Here is a 16,924-nt window from a genome sequence, read left to right as displayed (position 1 = left end):
CCCTATTTCTCCACCGTGTGATTCAGACACGAGACATAGGAAAGAATTTTTGCTCGCCTTAAACCAGTGGTCTGATTCAAATGAGTCAGAGAACTCCTTCGGCACTACAAGAACATGCAACAGCTGAAGGAGACAGGGGAACACTTGACACCCAAGGAGCWTTAGGGAACCTCGCCCTCGAGCTGGTGTCCAGAAGCCTGCTGAGTGGGCACTGGCTGAACTGAAAGGCTATAGAGCTGCAGAACTGCTATTTTGCTCCTGCTCCCAAAGTACAGGGGCTGGGAGTTATGAAACTTGCACTATATTTGACAAAGGAAAAAAGAAAAAAATAATTTGTACTCATTCAGCTCACARCATACACTCGACAATAAAAGGTTTCCCTTTATACAATTTTTAACTACCTTCTAGGCAAGTGAGGCTTAATGGGTACCACAAATAACAGCACAGTTAAAAACTCTGCAACTCATGCACCTTTTGTCATGATCTGCTCTAAARATGCTGCAAATAAATCTCCGTAGGCTGTTTTGCAGTGCTGCAATACCCCAATATACACAGCACGAGACTTGTACCTAGTACTGATATTCTCAGCGCTCAGAATTTTACAGAACTAATCCAATGCTTTAGTATTATTAATATTTACTTTAAAATGAATCTGACATCCTGCATTTCTCTTAACTGCAGACCAATTGCTTTCAAATTTCCTTTTTTTTAAGTCATTGCTCAAAAATTAGCTAGTCTATCTTTACCTGGAGTATCTGTGTTTTGTTAATGAGATAATTTAACTTGAAATTCTGCATACAGAGGCCACAGAACTCCCATTTTGACGGCTTTTTTCAACTGTAATGGTGGTTTTCCTCGACAACTCTTGACTTCAAGGTTATGGTCCCAAAAAGTTCTTAGAGGAATTGTTAAACATCCYCCCCCSCCCCCCCCCCCCCCCCCCACACACACACAGACACACTTGAAAAAATACAATTTTATCATGGTTTTCTAGCTGCCTCCTGACAGGTACAAGAAACAACAATTTACACCTGCAGCCAGTAGGTATAGCCAATCTTCCTGTCCCAGCTTTGGGAGAACTCATTTCCAAAGCTGGAGAGAGCTGTGCTACACTTGGCAGGAAGAAGAGGAGGAAGCAGTGCAAGGACCACCGCAGCGCAGACACACGAGTCTGCACAGGCTCCGTATTTCCTAGATTTTTGCAAGGACTGAAACACAGCACCTTCYTATTTGCTCCACAGCACATGAAAGATCACAGCAAAAGCCACCAGCTGCTGGCGCGCAACTTGGGCTGTGCGAGAGATGAGTCTGGCTACTCCCACCTTTATCTCCAGTCTGATCCTGTTGCCTTCTGCAGCGCTGCAAGTCCAACCTGTTGCTCTCCAGTAAGAGGAGAGGTAAGAGGTAACCCCCCAATTTACCACCTTCAGTTATTTATCATTGTCCCATGTGAGCAGACACACAGCTCAAGAGTTCTCCTCACAATTCACTCTAAAGCTAATGATGTTTCCGAACTTTACTATGACACAGCTCTGCAGGTGTTCTTCTGGCCCGGCCTTCACTGTTTAGTGCACAGATATCCCATTAAAACCAGAGAGAGAGGAAGTCTTCCCTTGCATATTCCATTGAGTTTAATATTCACAGCCRCATGCAATTGCAATACAGCTTAAATCAGGGACATCCAAGCAGCTCTCCATTAGGACATGCAGTCTTAGCAAGGACACATGTTCTTTGATGCACTGCCACATACTGTCGACTAAAAACAGGAGAGAGAGAGAGAGAGCGCGCGCGCGCAGGCGCGTGCGCAGCATGAGAAAGCATGAGAAAAAACTAGTTTGCATTGGCCAGATGGCTAGATAATTAAAAGTCAAAGTACAAAATTATCTTATTTAATTGAGTTCATGAAAAAACATTCCAAACAGCTCAAATGGAATCTGTCAGGAGAGCTCATCTCCTAAAGCAGTTGAAGTAGGAACACAGAATTCTGAACAGAAACAAGATGCACGCAGTCTCATTCTCYTAACTCCACAGTGACTACAGAGGAAGACAAACTGCCAGCAGATTGAAAAACTAATAGACTGCATGCTTGGAAAAAGGCAAAACACATGGAACTTTGGTGCATCTCAGTACATAGCCAAAGAAACAAAGCGAGTAGCAAGGAATACACCCCAGAAATGAATGCTRTCTTGTTGCATTAGTGGCTCTATAATTCAGAGCTTTAAAGTTTCCAAAACATCAAAAAAGTCAAATCTAAAATGCATGAAATAGTTCTATTTTATGTTGCCTTAGCCTTTTCCTAACTGAAAGGTCACTGCCACATTGAGAATAACTTTCCAAAAATTTCAGAAAATGCACCAATACCTTCTGGTTCAATAGCTTAACATGTACACAAGCAATGTCCACATATGCAAACACAGGATGCAAGAAAAGTCACCACCACCCAGAAAGGAATTGGCTCCTWCAACATTTAATTAACTAACTGCTTCCTAGCCAGAGTCACCGGTAATCCCGGGAAGATCCTAGCAGGCTACCCATTAAGCACACTCATCAGGAAAAGCTTATTGGGATGTTCTAAGAGCAGCAGAGATTTACAGAGTGATAGATAAACAGATAWAATAAAAAGGAAATATTCTTCAGTTAATTCTTCTATGATAAACTGAAAGGAAAGTCTGTAAACAGTATCTAGAGTCTAGTCACTTAGGTTACTACACTGAAAACAAAGTACTGGCAGGCAACATGCTGCTCCTTCTATACTTCTACCTCTCTGCTCTCTAAATATATCTATAACCAAAGCAGAACTGAATTCCCATCTAGACCAAAAGCAGGAATGGAAACTGAGGAGTGCAGAAAGGCATAAGCAGAATCGTTTGTTATTCTGTTCTGAGGATAACAAGAAGAATCTACTGAAAGCCATGGCAGTCTTAATTGTCAATGTAGTTTTGTGCAGTTTTATGCATTTCTGGATTTTAAAATATTTTGTGGGAGCATTTTAGCCTTTTGCACTTTAATACAATAAAGTTTTCTTCACAAGCTGCAAAAAAAGCTTCCCAAACACACTGCTCTACCAGTATTTTTCACTCTGCTACGGAGAAACTACAGTGGTGCATCTTTAAAGACAGTGCAGTAACTCACTCGGATTTCATTTGAGTTTTGCACCAACTTGACAGCATTTTAGTTGATCTGTGACATGGAAGTTAAACTGCAACCCACAATCACTTCACATAAGCACCAGCTTATGAAGGAAAGGAAAATATTTCTGTGCACTCAACCAGCTGGACTCACCCAGAAATTTACCTGTCAAAGACATACACTGGCAATGCCTGGAAGGGAGAAACAGTTCTCAGAGGAAGAGCTCCTKCAAGGGTGACAGCACTGCAATTCTCTGAAGCTTTACCTTGGAATTCAATGCATTTGAAGTCAGTAAAAACCTGCAATTATTTCTACATTCTTCATCTCACAAAAATGAAACCGCTGCTCACAGGTTACCAGACTCAGAGCCTTCAGACCACTAGTTCAGACCTTTTCCAACTAGTAAATCATAGGAAAGCTCATTTGCTTTGCAGAAAGTGACTAAAAAAAAGGACACACCCCCCAAAYGCACATCAATCTGAAAGGCCACCAGACTTCTGCTTCAAGCTCAGACCCCACCTCCAGCAAGACCAACTTTAATAGYGGTGCTGCCCCACTGGCCCTTAGCTAAGATCTGCCCCCAAATGCCAAAGCAGCATTCGTCAGAGACGAGCAGTGGTGGCTCCTCTYGGTTCTCTCTCACTAGCACTGGAAGTCACACAAGTGACTTCACGAGTCCTTCACAATTTCACATGAGTCCTTCAACACCTCCCTTAAAGTCCAAATACAAAATACAGTGGACCAGGGAAAGAAAAGAAAATGGGTGGAAGAAAAAAAGGCACTTTTTTGACTCAGAGAGGCAGGTCTCATCTTAGATGTAAAGTTGGTAATTCCCATGGAAAATCCATCTCAAAAAAAAAAAAAAAAAAAAAAAAAAAAAAAAAAGAAACCAGACCAAAATAACACACCACACAAGACACATGCACGCTGGAGTTTCATTAGGGACAATATGTCATTTTTTCCCAAAAGACAAAAGAGACTTCACAGAAACAATCTGCACTTACAGCTCTCCATGCCAGTAAGATACAGACATTCACTCTACCCTCTTCCCTGGGCTCTCACATTCCATAAACCAGGGCACTGAACCTTGCAGAAGCCCATGCTCAGAATGTGTCTCCTAACTGCATTTTTAGAAATTGCTGTGCTCCATTATGAGTAAAGATCAAATTAGAACTGACACTTAAAGAAAGCCATACAAGTGATATTGAAAGCAAATAATGCCTATTAATCTTTTTTCTTCTTCTTTCAGAACCTCTACTAACCCCCAGCCACGTGACAAGATTTCTCTGCACAAAACTTCCTATTAAAAAAATAATAATAACCACTTGCCAGCAGSACAAGGGCGGGATCCTTCCCCACCGTGTAGCCCTAGAGAGGCCACACCTGAACACTAGGTCCAACTCTGGGCTCCCCAGGACAGGAGACCCACAGGTCTCCCACAGAACGGCAAAGGGCCATGAAGGTCACTGAGGGACTGTAGCATCTGCCCATCACGTGAGGAGAGGCTGAGCAGGCTGGGACTTCAGCCAGCAGAGAGCTAAATATCCATGCAAGTGCAGGGGAGAGAACTAGACTCCTCTCAGAATCCAGTGCCAGGACAAGAGATAATGGGCACAAACTGAAACACAAGAAATTCCATTAAACCCAAGGGAAAAAAAAAAACCCACACTTTTTTTTTTTTTTTTTTTAAACTCCCAGAGTGCTTGAGAACACCAGGGTGGCCCAGAGAGCTTGCAGATATTGAGATATTGAGAACTTAACGAGCCCTGGTCCTGAATAACCTGCTCAAAGTGACCCTGCTTTGAGCAGCTGGGTGTCGACTAGATCAAGAAGCCTCTTCCAAACTTGACTATTTTGCGATTTTGAGATTCAATGTTGAAACAGTGTACAAACAGATATGACTTAATTAGATTCTGAAGTTGTAGGAATGAGCCAAAATTAAGACTAGTGCGCAAGTCTGCTTTCCTTTTTCTTTAAAAAAAAGAAAAAAGATTAAGAATTTGACTGTGTTCCCAAATGAGAATCCCTAAGTTCTGTAGTTTCATGCATTTAATATTAGATATAAAACATAACCTGGATTCMTTTCTTCCTTTCTGCAGTATAAGAAATTGCAACTATAGCAACTGTATGGAGAAGATACAGTATTCAGCACCATTCCTAAAAGTCTTCACCATACTGCATCAGACCTGCAACCACGTATATTTGTTTCCCCTCCATGCAATAACAGTTTCCTATAAAAATTAAGTTTGAATTTGCAGCCTTTATATAAACTGCTCAATTCTATGGAAAACATGATTTAACTTAAATAAGAAACAAAATTGAGCATCCAATSCAACTATGAAATTTCTGAAGTACTACAAAGAAAAACCCGTGTGGTTTGAACCTACCTTTCTGCAATAATTTGACCTCCCCGTTTTCTTTCTTGATTTCATTCATTATTTTGTGCTTCTTCTTCTCTTTYTGCTTCTTATCCCTTTCTTTTATTTTGTCTTTGATTTGAGCTGCAATGCAAATATTTTACAATTAAGTGGGAATAGAAAACTTGAACTGTAATTGTCCCATGCACGTTTCATATTACTCTTACGCAAGCCCTATTAAGGGGATAAAAGGAGTTATGAGGAAATCCCAGGACTTATAGCAGAAAAGCTAATATTTATCTGTTGCGTAATCCAACATAAGCTTATTGAACCCAGACAAGTTTTGTTTCTGTTACACTGGAACTGCATGCGACGACTCAGCACTGACTATGCAGTCAAGAGAGCACGTTTTGCTTCCTCAGTAACACTACACTTTCCTCAGCTTCCTTCTGTAAGCAGCCCTCATTTCTTGAGATTCAATTTAAATGCATTAGATAGAAGGTGAGGAAAAAGGGAGACATGCAACAGTCTARGTTTGTACTTTCTTGCATGTGTGTAGGCACTAAAAGCTCTACATAGCCATCTCCACATACTGTAAACTTGATAGTGCTTTCAACTACCACATAGTTTGAAATGAACACGTCAACCAAATTTGTCACCTGCAAGATCATTTACATTAGTTTACGTGTTACACTAGTGCATTAACAACAGTAAGATRTAATTAGAGTCAAGTATGAAATGGAAAGGGAATGAATTACATCTAGTATTTGTCGAAAAAATAAAATATTTTTCACAGCAGATAAATACTCAGGTGTCTCCCTTGCTTGCCCCCAAATCTGCATCAGCAGATTCGGTGCTGTTTTCTACATGAAAATATCAGATCCCTTGGAATTCGTAGTTTCAAGGACTAATCTTTTTTAGACAAAATTAGTTTCAAGTCCATGCATTTAAGCCCAGGTAAAACTRATTTCTTCAGATTCCCTGCAACTAGTGCTTCACAAATGGTTTCTTGGTCTGAAACCATGTCCCTGCTGTAAATGTTTATTGAGCTYTTTTAACCTCTGGAAGATGAAATCTGACTTCCTGCTTTTACATAATGCTACCTCTTAGGTACCTAATACTTTCTCAGTAATATCACTGATAAACAATCCTAATGTTTAATTTATAGTACTTCCATTATAAGYCCCAGAAGGAAGCAAGGAGAAATCTAACTGCCTTTCCTCAAACATTCACCTTAAAGAAAAGCAGAAGACATCTTCACTTCTAACAGACTATAAAATTCATCAAAACTAAAAAGATCCTTCAGATCTAGGAGGCAATATATGGTGTTCTATATCTATTAACAACAGTTCACAAAAAAAAAAATTGCTTAAAAGATGCAGGGGGCTAACAGTAATCCACATAAGTGCTTACAGCAATATTTCCCCAGCACCCTTATCAGTCCCTTCTGGGAGTTTTCTAACAAAGCTACACAAATTGTTGAAAAAAGTTGGGAGAGAAAAAAAAGAAAACAAAAATGCAGTAACTGAGATGTGACTGACTATATGCAGACCAGGATAAGTAATGAAGAGAGGATAGAAACTATCCTGGCACAAAGATTATTAAGAATAAATTGTCCATGATTCAAACTATACAAAAATCTTTGATTCAGGCAACTAACAGGATCATGTTAAAAAACAGCCTAGCAGGTCAAGAGATGGAAAGGAGGTGGTCCATGCGCCTGTATGACAGGCRAGTTTCTCCTACACTCCAAACTAACTATAGACAGAATTCTTCTCCAGCCTGTTCACTCCTCTCCCTCCCCTCCAYGAAGTGTTTTTTTAAATCCCCTCAAAAGATGAAACTCAAAACTCAACTCAAAAACAYGAAACAAGAAATCACACAAGAGTTTAATGCTGTCAAAGCAGAGAGCCACTGAACAAGGAGGCTTGATTTATAATTGGCAAAGCACATTCAGTCCGGTCAGGATTATCATCATGATGAGAAGGCTTAATTTTACCTCATACTTGCATATTGTTAAGAGGCACACTTGAATCCTAAGCAATARCAGAAGTCAAAGAAGGACTGAAGAGCATATACAAATGCTGAGCCTTGTTGAGGCAGGCTGAGAGCAAGGCTGAAAGAAGCCCTTTATTGTAGTCTCATGAATGGTATCACAGACCAATGAATCTTGCAAATTTGTCAGAAGCAACACAAAGAAAGAGAGAAAAAGCTGAAAACGTTATAAAGAGCCTCTAGTTTATTTTCACATCTAGAAAGTAATTAGGAGACAAAAAAAAAAAAGGAAGGCAAGTAATGTCCTATGACAGGCTCTGGGAAGATCTGCAAGCAAGTCAAAGTACCTCAGTGGCCATGAGTGACATGTAAAGGCAGCTGAGGAAGGTTTTTTTTTWAAAAAAAAATGAAGTTCAACTATTGTGCTTCTTAAAAATACAGATATATCACAGTACCACAATTAGRCCAAAGTACAGCCCAATGTAAGTCAAGAACAGCAAAGAATCCCAAATAAAACATACAAATTCTCAGGCTTCTTTCCCCACAGCAAATATATACAACCAATAGATGATAGCAGGCAAAGTACAATTTAACATTATGAAGTCTATGCTGACATGAGTCATTGTATAACTTTGCACTTGGTCTTATTTCTCAGCTCTAGTATGTTCTGTTTATAAGTTTAAAGAAAAAAGTATTTTCTAGTCTGACCAACAGAACACAAGCAAATCTTGCCCACAGATCACTTCCGCAGGAGCAGAATTACAGTTTCACAGCTTTCAATGGGTTGAAGAAGTAAAACTGCTCCAAATTTTAATAAGATTAAGCTTACCACAAAATCGACTTCATTTTGGCTACACTGGTTTGCCAAGTCAGTAAGTTTAAAAGTTCTAGTAGTCATTCAAGTCAATGAATTCAATGAACACATGCACATGATACAGAGATTTGCAAGGAAAGGCAAGTGAGGTTTCTCAAACAGAGTTTCCCTACATTTGTACATATCTCCATATACTTTTTACATCTGCTGCYCCAGCATGCTCCTACCATATGACACTCACACAGTTTAATAAGGGCTAGAGCTCTTTCAGACTCTCAAGCAGCAAGATCTCTTATAGTTTCTTTCCTAACATAAAGCACCAGTGTACCCCAGTCATACACCATGTCAGTCCAAATCTCACTTCCTCACAAGAAAATTCTCATTAACAAAAATCTGATCTCTCTCTCTCTCTCTCTCTCTCTCTCTCTCTCTCTCCCCCTCTTCCTAAGGAATTGAAATGTTAACACTAAACTTCATGTGTTTTTTCCCATTTCAAGGAAATAAAGTAGGATTTAAAAGAGAAATCAAGGGAAATATTAGACATCTGTATCTTCTTAACATATATGCAGAGTTATTAAATACATTTTAAAGATTGTGTATATGTAGGGTATGAAGATATGGTTGTTTAATATTGGATACATTCATTTTAAAGAGAGAGAGATTGAGATTGAAGGCAGCATGGCTGACAACTCAAGTAAGAGTATGAAAAAGGAAGTATCTATAGAGGATACCAACATAAAATGCAGTTCAAGAAGCCTGTCCGGAAAAAAACCCAATCGCTACTCTACTACACAAAACTAATCGTTTTATGTTTTCTCTTTCCAGTACCTAAATCCTTAAGCTTAAAACAATCCATGAACTCAACCATACCTAATTCTCAACATGGCCACAGTCAACATGATCTTGTTTCTCCTCGCTATATTGCACAGAGGCAGCTGGTGGCCATTTCTCACTAGCCTGATGCTACTGCCCAGTCATGTTCTCATGACACCGAATGCCCAAAGAAATCGATGGCCTACAAACCATCACCTTACTCTTCAAATGATCATTTCCAGGGACATAGCTCCCATAGGCAGAAGTTATATTAAGTCACATCTGTCACTGTCATATAGACAAAAATTATTCCTGCAAGAGATAACCGTTAATTAACTTGTTATTTATTACTGCATATAAATATTTTGTTTCATTATTACAGCATATTAAATCTTACAGGCTTCTCCTATCTCTACTCATTTTACTATCTGCTTTTGCAGTGGGTACACACGTTTCCTGTTCTGAAATACATAGAATTTAAGTAAATCCAGTCACAAGCATGAAGCATATATCCCATGGGAAGGGGGAAGAACTCCACGTCTTTTCACAAAGTAATTTCTCCCTATAAAAAGGCTTTTTACCCTCTCTGTCAAAAGCATATGAAGTAAAATTTACAGCTCAGGAAATAACTGATCTTGGTCTGAACAGATATCCCCTTTTAGGACTAAAAATGGAGAAATTCCATTCTCCAAGCTCAGTAGGAGCTTAGTAGGATACAGTTACAGAAGGTCCAGGAAGAGTTAGGCTTGTTCCTTAGCTTTCAAYTTTTAGCTCCCGAAGAAAGGAGAAAAAAAAAGTCTCTATTTATAACCCTGCTAACCCTTTCACTTCTAGAGTTCTGCAGAAATAAATACCTAGGAAATGAAATACACACCACACTTGGAAGGAAGAGATATCTAGATTTTGTGTTCACAATCATACAAGAGGGTCACTATTTAAAGAAAATAAAAGGAAAAAAAAAATCTGTGTCACATGGTAGCAGTACAGCCCTGACTGAAATGTAGCAGCAGCAGTATACATAAAGATAAGCTACATACAGGAAAAAAATCACATTTCCTTAGATGCTATTCAGGAAGGTGAAGTAGAACACTTGGTACTTCTTCAGTCTACAGCAAATGCATGAACTGGTCTGAATTCTGACTTACTCGCATGCTTCTGCTTCCAACCAGGAAGTTTCTGCTTTTTCAGGATGTCAGAGTAAGCACATAAATAAGAGAAATGAAATCATAGTGTATTTATAAGGTAAACAGTCAATTACACCTAGAGGCTACAGAAATACCTTCTGTTTCCAAATACCTGGTGACAAGCCTTGCCATACCCAATGATTTCATAAGCAGTCAATCAAATAACACAAATTCATAGATCAGCCTTTCCTACTTCAGATGGGCAATCAGGAGGCCTCCACCTCTACTAAAAGCCTTCCAAAGAGCAACAAGTAAATTAGAGTAAGCAAAGTGAGGTGTTCTGCAAAGAATTATGTGCAATGCAGTAGCAGTCACACCGTGAAAACTGCATCTTTAAGCCTACGTACGAGCTCAACCAAGTCTGCCTTAGCACTGAAAGAAAGAAGTTCTTGAACCTTGGTGGATGCCAAAAGCTGCAGCTGCTTTGCATCAGCTTTCCAGATGGTAACCCACATTAGTAGTCAGTCAAAGATTACACCCATAGTGCTCTGCCTCACTCTCCTCCCTTTGATTTAAAGGCTGTCTCTGCACATCAGGCACAATATTTACAAACTACTGTTGATGGACACCATCAATACAGTCGACACCAACAGCAGTGTAACTGGAAGGAAGCAGCGGAGGACAAGAACACTCTGCATTCCTCCTGTCAGCTCGCTCCTCCCTTTAATACAAATACCCATAAAAATAAAACCTCCAGGAGCCACGTTTATCTGATTATGCAGACACACAAAGGATTTTGATGCTTGCACTTGTATTATGTCAAAGGGCGTACACAGGAGAGCAGGCTCCCTGGCTCAGCGACTATGAAACACCCAGGCAGTGCTTTAGAGACATGAAAAGCCTGCTCGTTTTTCTTTCCGACAGCTAGAAATACTTGGCTGACATACTCACTAGTAATTAAGGTTTAAAATCAAAACCATCAAAAACCCCTTAGCAAGCGAGAACATTTCCCCAACCAGCCTTCAGTGAAGGGGAAAGAAAACCCCCTTTAGAATCCAAATACTTGTAAGGAATGTAATCTTTGCAGTTCTGAAGAAAGCCTCCTACACACAAAACCAAATGGGCAAGTTTGAGTCCCAATGCAGGGGAGTTGCATCAGAAACCAGAAGTGAAGAACATGACCTCGCAGCTGCAGACAAGGCCTCTACAAGCAGTTTCAGATCCARTGTTTTAATCTACCAATTTTGTTTCAACTCGGATAAATTGTTTGTTGTTTTACAACAAGAATAAATATCTGCTGCATAATTTACATGTAGGGTCAGATTCCAGGGCACCAGAGGAACTCTTGTTTTCTAATTTACAAAAAGAAAAGAGGAAAAAAAGAAAAAAATGTGTTTGATCTTGCAATGTTTCATGGTGATTTTATAAAAAAAGGGGAAATCCCTCAGAAGAAAGACTAATGCCCTCACGTTCACTTCAGCATTTGATTCTTCCATCAATGCTAACTTCAGCCCTCAGAACTGAGCTGCATGTAGGTCTTGAACAGCCGAAGAAATCCAAGAGGTCCCTCTTCACCACATATACCACACACAAAACTCTAAATGCTTTCTGAGCATTGCCAATCACCGTGATGTATCTAAACAGAAGTGTATTAACAAATTCAGAAAAGATCAGACTGATGAGTTTAAGAAGTTTGAGAGAATTATTTCCTGCTCTAGAACCAGAGTTTCCACTACACTGAAAGGAATTAAAAAAAAAATTAAAAAAAAAAACCCACACAATAAGAACAGGAAAGGAAACAGAAGTAAAATGAAGAGAAAAGCACTTTGCAGAAGAAAAATCAAGTTACTCAATAGATGCAAGGTTCCAGTCCCAGAAAACAGGAAGACTTTCTCCAACCTACTTTGGTAAATCAAAGTATACAGTGAATTTTGCACTAGACGCATTGTGAATTTAATAACAAGTCTGAAAAGAGCTATATTTTAAAAATACAAAACATTACAACTAGAAGTTTTATGAATGCCTAAACAACAAAGTATTCAGAGGAATCACTGGTGAACATTCATCTAAAACCCAACCTACACTTCAGAGACAGCAGGAGGGGAGGAAAAAAAGACAAAAAAGAACAGAAACCCCCCACATACAACAACAAAAAAGCAAAAGCTACAGCACTATGCTCAACGTTGCTTTCTTGCTCACATGGGAGCTCCAWCAGCAAGTTAAAAGGATTAGTCTCATTTCGTAATTGCTTGCACACTAAGGAAATCTTATCAGCAAAGGGATTATTACAAAACAGGGAGCCAGAGGGAAATTGTACACAAAATTCTAACAAATGGCAAGAAACAGAAAAGATGGCTGATGTGTGTGGCTCACACCCTGTGCCTGTGTAACAAAACAGAAAAAAAAACTAAAAAATCTCTGGACAACCATAAGCTGATCAAGCAGGGAGTGGCTGTAAGAGTTTTGTGCAGTTAAGAAAACAACTTCAGCTTTGAACTGCTAAAGCAGAGCTGCAGTTAAGTCAACTGAACTGGTACAGTCATGAAGTGGAATAGCAGTCCTCTCTGTCAGATTTGCACTATGTTTAGAAAGAAAAAATAATTGCACAACTTTTAATTCCGCTATCAAAACATGTTTGTCATGTAAAATTTAAGGCACTTTAAATATTCTAAGCCTCATGGATGCAGAATAAGCCAGGCCTAAGGCAAAAAAGTCTCTGCATCCTTGCTCCAGGTCTGCACCTGGATTTTCTATGTTATCTCAGAAAGCTTCTTTCTACTTTGTCCATTTAACCAAAGCATAAGCTGCAAAGCCCAGTTATGACTTTATAATTTAAAGGTCCTGCCACTGAAAGAAAGCACCAGAAAAATCTCAAAGTGAAAACCTGCTTAAGACTTACCTAAATTTCTGTATTTCTTTTTGTGAAATTTCTGGGGTGGTTTTTTTGGTTTTTTTTTTTTTTTTTTTTAAAAAAAAACCTCATCCACCAACCTTCAAGCCTTTAAATCACTCAGAAAAAGAAAGTGCTTCAAAACCAGAGTCATAACTGCTAGCAAAGGAAAAATTTTAGCTCTCGGGGGTATTTTTTTTCCTTTCTTTATTCCTCCCAGTTCAGGGACGTGGGTTCCCTTGTCAGCAGCAAGTTCTACTTGGAATTCCACTCTATTCGTTGCACCCCTGAGTACTGCCTCTGCACTTCAACTGCTGGTGAAAGGATGGAGATTTTCAGAGCCTAATAAACATGGAGGGAGCTTCTCCCATTCTACCTACTGATCTTTTCCTATTTTGCTTCTTTTAACGATTTCTGCACATCTACTCATCATTTGCACAATTTTCTCTCTGGCAGGTGTTACAMTGATATGTGTATCAGTTCAGAATACTAAAAGGGAAAAAATAAGAATCAATGTTGCCAACTGCATGATGATGATGACGCTGTTTTTTCAAAGCAGTAAAAGCAATGTGGTTGTCTAACTGCAGACTCCAGCAAGAGGACACTTCCCTGCACTAAGTTGATTTTTAGAGAGTATCATCCTCTAGCTGCACATTTCATGGCTTCTATGAACTCCTCCTGTTACATATATAGGTGGCATCCTGTGTTTCTCCATTTCCTATGTAAAGCTGTGTGCACCAGCTTCTCAGTTTAATCATACYGAATCCTTTTGATTCGCCTTGATGTCCTATCTGGGGGCTGTGCCGTTTTTTTACTCTCCTCCTACTACATCTTCCTTTAATCTTCCTTGCATTTCCTACAGCATCTACCCATGTACCTTCTTCCTCACACCAAGATCAAAATCGTCTCCGTCTTGCACAGTTTTTGTTTGCCATTTTCCCTCTCTTTCACATTAGAGCCTCAAATTCGTTAGTTCCATGTCACCATATCACAGGACTCCCTATGATATCTTCTTTGAGCACATGTCACAGTCCTAAGGCACAAGTTCTCCCTCCTCCACCCCTCCCTACCCTGAAACCTTCTGCTTCATTTTCCTCCATTTCCTCCAGATTCTGCACATCCTCCCTCGCCCACCAGGGACTCTTTTTTCTCCCATTAGACTCTGTAAAGTAAATTATTCAAGGAATTTACAGCACAAATCTGTTCTTTAATCTACAGTCAAATATTAGAAAAAAAAATAGAATAAAAGGCTGGATGTTCCCAGAGCAGGGAACTTTTTTTTTTTTTCCAGAAGATACTGAAAGAAAATGAGGGATATACAGGTTACTGAGTGTAAAGTTCTTCAATTTCACATGAAACTAGGTCACCAAGTTAAAACTGCAGGAGCTACTTCCTTTAAACAGAAGTATGGAGATACTGATGTTATACACAGGGATTCCATCTTGGAAAGTTTTACTTCCTGCACCTCCATTTTCAAGAAATAAAGGTAAAAAACATCTCTTCTTAGAAAACCGCAACTAAGAAGTCAAATATTTGTCCCTGTCAATATATGAACTTTATTTAAGAAAACATTCTTCCCATAAGTAATATTGATGAGTCTCTACTAGAAGGTCAAACACTGCTTACAGGAGGGTTCAATTAACAGTTATTCAGCCGAGACCATCACTTCGCTCATTTTTTTTTTTTTTTAATCAATCTAAACAAATCTTTGATCCTTTTATTATAATCTTTTTCTCTGAGATTTGTTAATAAAGTCATGTAACACTGGTAGGACACAGGGGCAACCAAAGTGACTCTAGTTATTATTTTCATAGTTTTTCAAGAAAGCTACTATGGGAGTTTCTTGGCAGCTATCCTTGAAACCTAAGAGGCTTCACCAACATCAAACAAATGTATCAAAAATTATTTCTGAAGACTTTTTCTAAGTTATTTTGGTATGGGGGCGAAAGAGAATATACTTCAAATAAAACATTGAAAACACAGAAAGGCTGCATGCTAAGTCCACTTGCAGACCAGAACTTTTCTAGAACCAAAGACCCCAATGACAACAGGCTGCCATGCTGAGCCACGAGAACACAYGTAATTGCAGACCTATCCAAAGGTAAATGACTTCGAATGCCTTTTAACGAATCTGAGAATTAATCTAAATGAATTCTAAYGATTCTAAAATATTAGCAGCAATAATCTATGGCAGCTAGAAGATATAAACAACAGACAAGAAGAGGCTGACGTTAGCAACTGCTCTCCAGCTTAGCTCATCCAGCAAGAACAGGTATGGTAACATAAGCCTGTATAAGAATTATTATTTATATTTCATTTGAAAGAAAAGGTCTGCTTAAAATACACAGCAGAGCGAATGCTTGMAGTGATTTGTTGGTATCTTTTGCACATGCATAAAAATACGTTTGGTTTGGGATCACTGGAAACTGGGAAAGCCTTTCTAGGAAATAAAACAGATATATTCGCCTATGATCGCATGCTACTTCCCAGGCATTTAGCATTATCAAACACCTCCTGCAACAGTCTAGCCAGTACGTTGCCTGACCTGGTACAGCCATTTTTGCCCAGCCCCATGAATAAGGTAACCCAGTAATTCCTCCCCTTCCACCTTCTGAAGGCCTCAAGTATGTTTTTGTAACATTTTAGCCTATTGAACTGCAATAAACTGAAGAAGAAAACAACCGAGATGGTGAACGAGCAGCTCACTACATATTAACTGCMTGGTCTCCAATGCTCTGTAGCGTTTACCCGCAAAAATCCACAGGCCAGTAAACAGGCCCCGCAGGGCGGCTGGGGTTTTAGCTTGTTTCTGCCGCCCAGCCCTCTGCCTTCCCGCCGCCCCGGCGGGGACAGAACCCCCATTCTGCGGGCAGATCGCTGCTTATTTCCCTAATAGGTAAGAAACCCCCACGGGCCGGGGCAGCCGCGGCCTGACGCCAGGGCCGGTTCCACACCCCCTTTTTTGACAGCACCGCCGGCGCCCGCCGAGCCGCGGCCCGGCGCGGCCGCCACCATTTCCCGCCGCTCACCTCTCTGCAGCAGCAGCTTCACGTCGCCGTTCTCCTCGCGGGCCGCGCCGCCGCCATCGCCGCCCGCCGCCAGCGCGGGCAGCGCTCCGTGCTTCCTCCTCTCCTTGTCGCGCTTCTCCTTGGGCCTCTTGGGCCTGGCGCTGCCGCCCGCCTCGGCGGCCGCGGCCAGGCCGTGCCGGTGGTGGCGGTGCTGGTGCTGCGCGAAGGCGGCCGACGGCGCCGGCAGCAGCACGGCGGGCGGCAGCAGCTTCCGCGGCAGCGGCGGCGGGAAGGCGAAGGCGCCCGCGGCCGCCGAGGGCCCGGGCTGCAGCGCGGGGAAGCTCCAGGCCGCGGGGAGGCTGTAGCCGGGCACGGCGGCCGGCGGCGGCTGCCTGCCGCTCGCGCCGCCGCCCCCTTCGCCGTTGAGGCGCTTGGCGCCCTTCAGGCTCCGCTCCTCGGCGCCCTTCAGCTTCTTGGCGGCCGGCTGGGAGCCGCGCGAGGCCTTCGCGTCCGGGGCGGCCCTGGCGCCGAACGGCTCCTGCTCCGGCGACGCCGCGCCGCGAACCGGGCTCGGCGGCGCCGCCATTTTGGGCTCCTATTTACTCCGCGCTCGCCTCAACCGACAGCGCTGGGAGGGGCAGGCGGGGGCGCCACCGCCTCGCCCAATGGGCTGGGGGCAGGGCCGGAGAGACAGCGCGCTGGGCCAATGGCAGGAGGAGAAGGGGGCGGGCTCTCTGGGGATTGGGGGCGGCGGGCTCGGCTGAGTGCGCAGTTGGAGCGCGGGCGGCGGAGGG

The 16,924-nt window shown here is 41.5% G+C and overlaps 1 protein-coding gene across 1 annotated transcript in view; it reads right to left on the bottom strand.

The window, feature by feature from the left end:
• RSBN1L (round spermatid basic protein 1 like) overlaps positions 1–16,716 on the bottom strand; it is a 45,395-nt gene extending 28,679 nt beyond the window's left edge. The window contains exons 1-2 of the mRNA XM_026046354.1: positions 16,152–16,716; positions 5,517–5,630 (exon numbers count right to left, since the gene is read on the bottom strand). Coding sequence (XP_025902139.1) covers positions 5,517–5,630; positions 16,152–16,716 — 679 coding nt within the window. The remainder of the gene's footprint in view (positions 1–5,516; positions 5,631–16,151) is intronic.
• Positions 16,717–16,924: the final 208 nt, after the last annotated feature.

Source organism: Nothoprocta perdicaria, unplaced genomic scaffold (assembly GCF_003342845.1).
Source record: "Nothoprocta perdicaria isolate Ctin4 unplaced genomic scaffold, notPer1 scaffold_44, whole genome shotgun sequence".
In the NCBI taxonomy this organism is placed as follows: Eukaryota; Metazoa; Chordata; class Aves; order Tinamiformes; family Tinamidae; genus Nothoprocta; species Nothoprocta perdicaria.
This window is presented reverse-complemented; position numbering and strand designations above follow the sequence as displayed.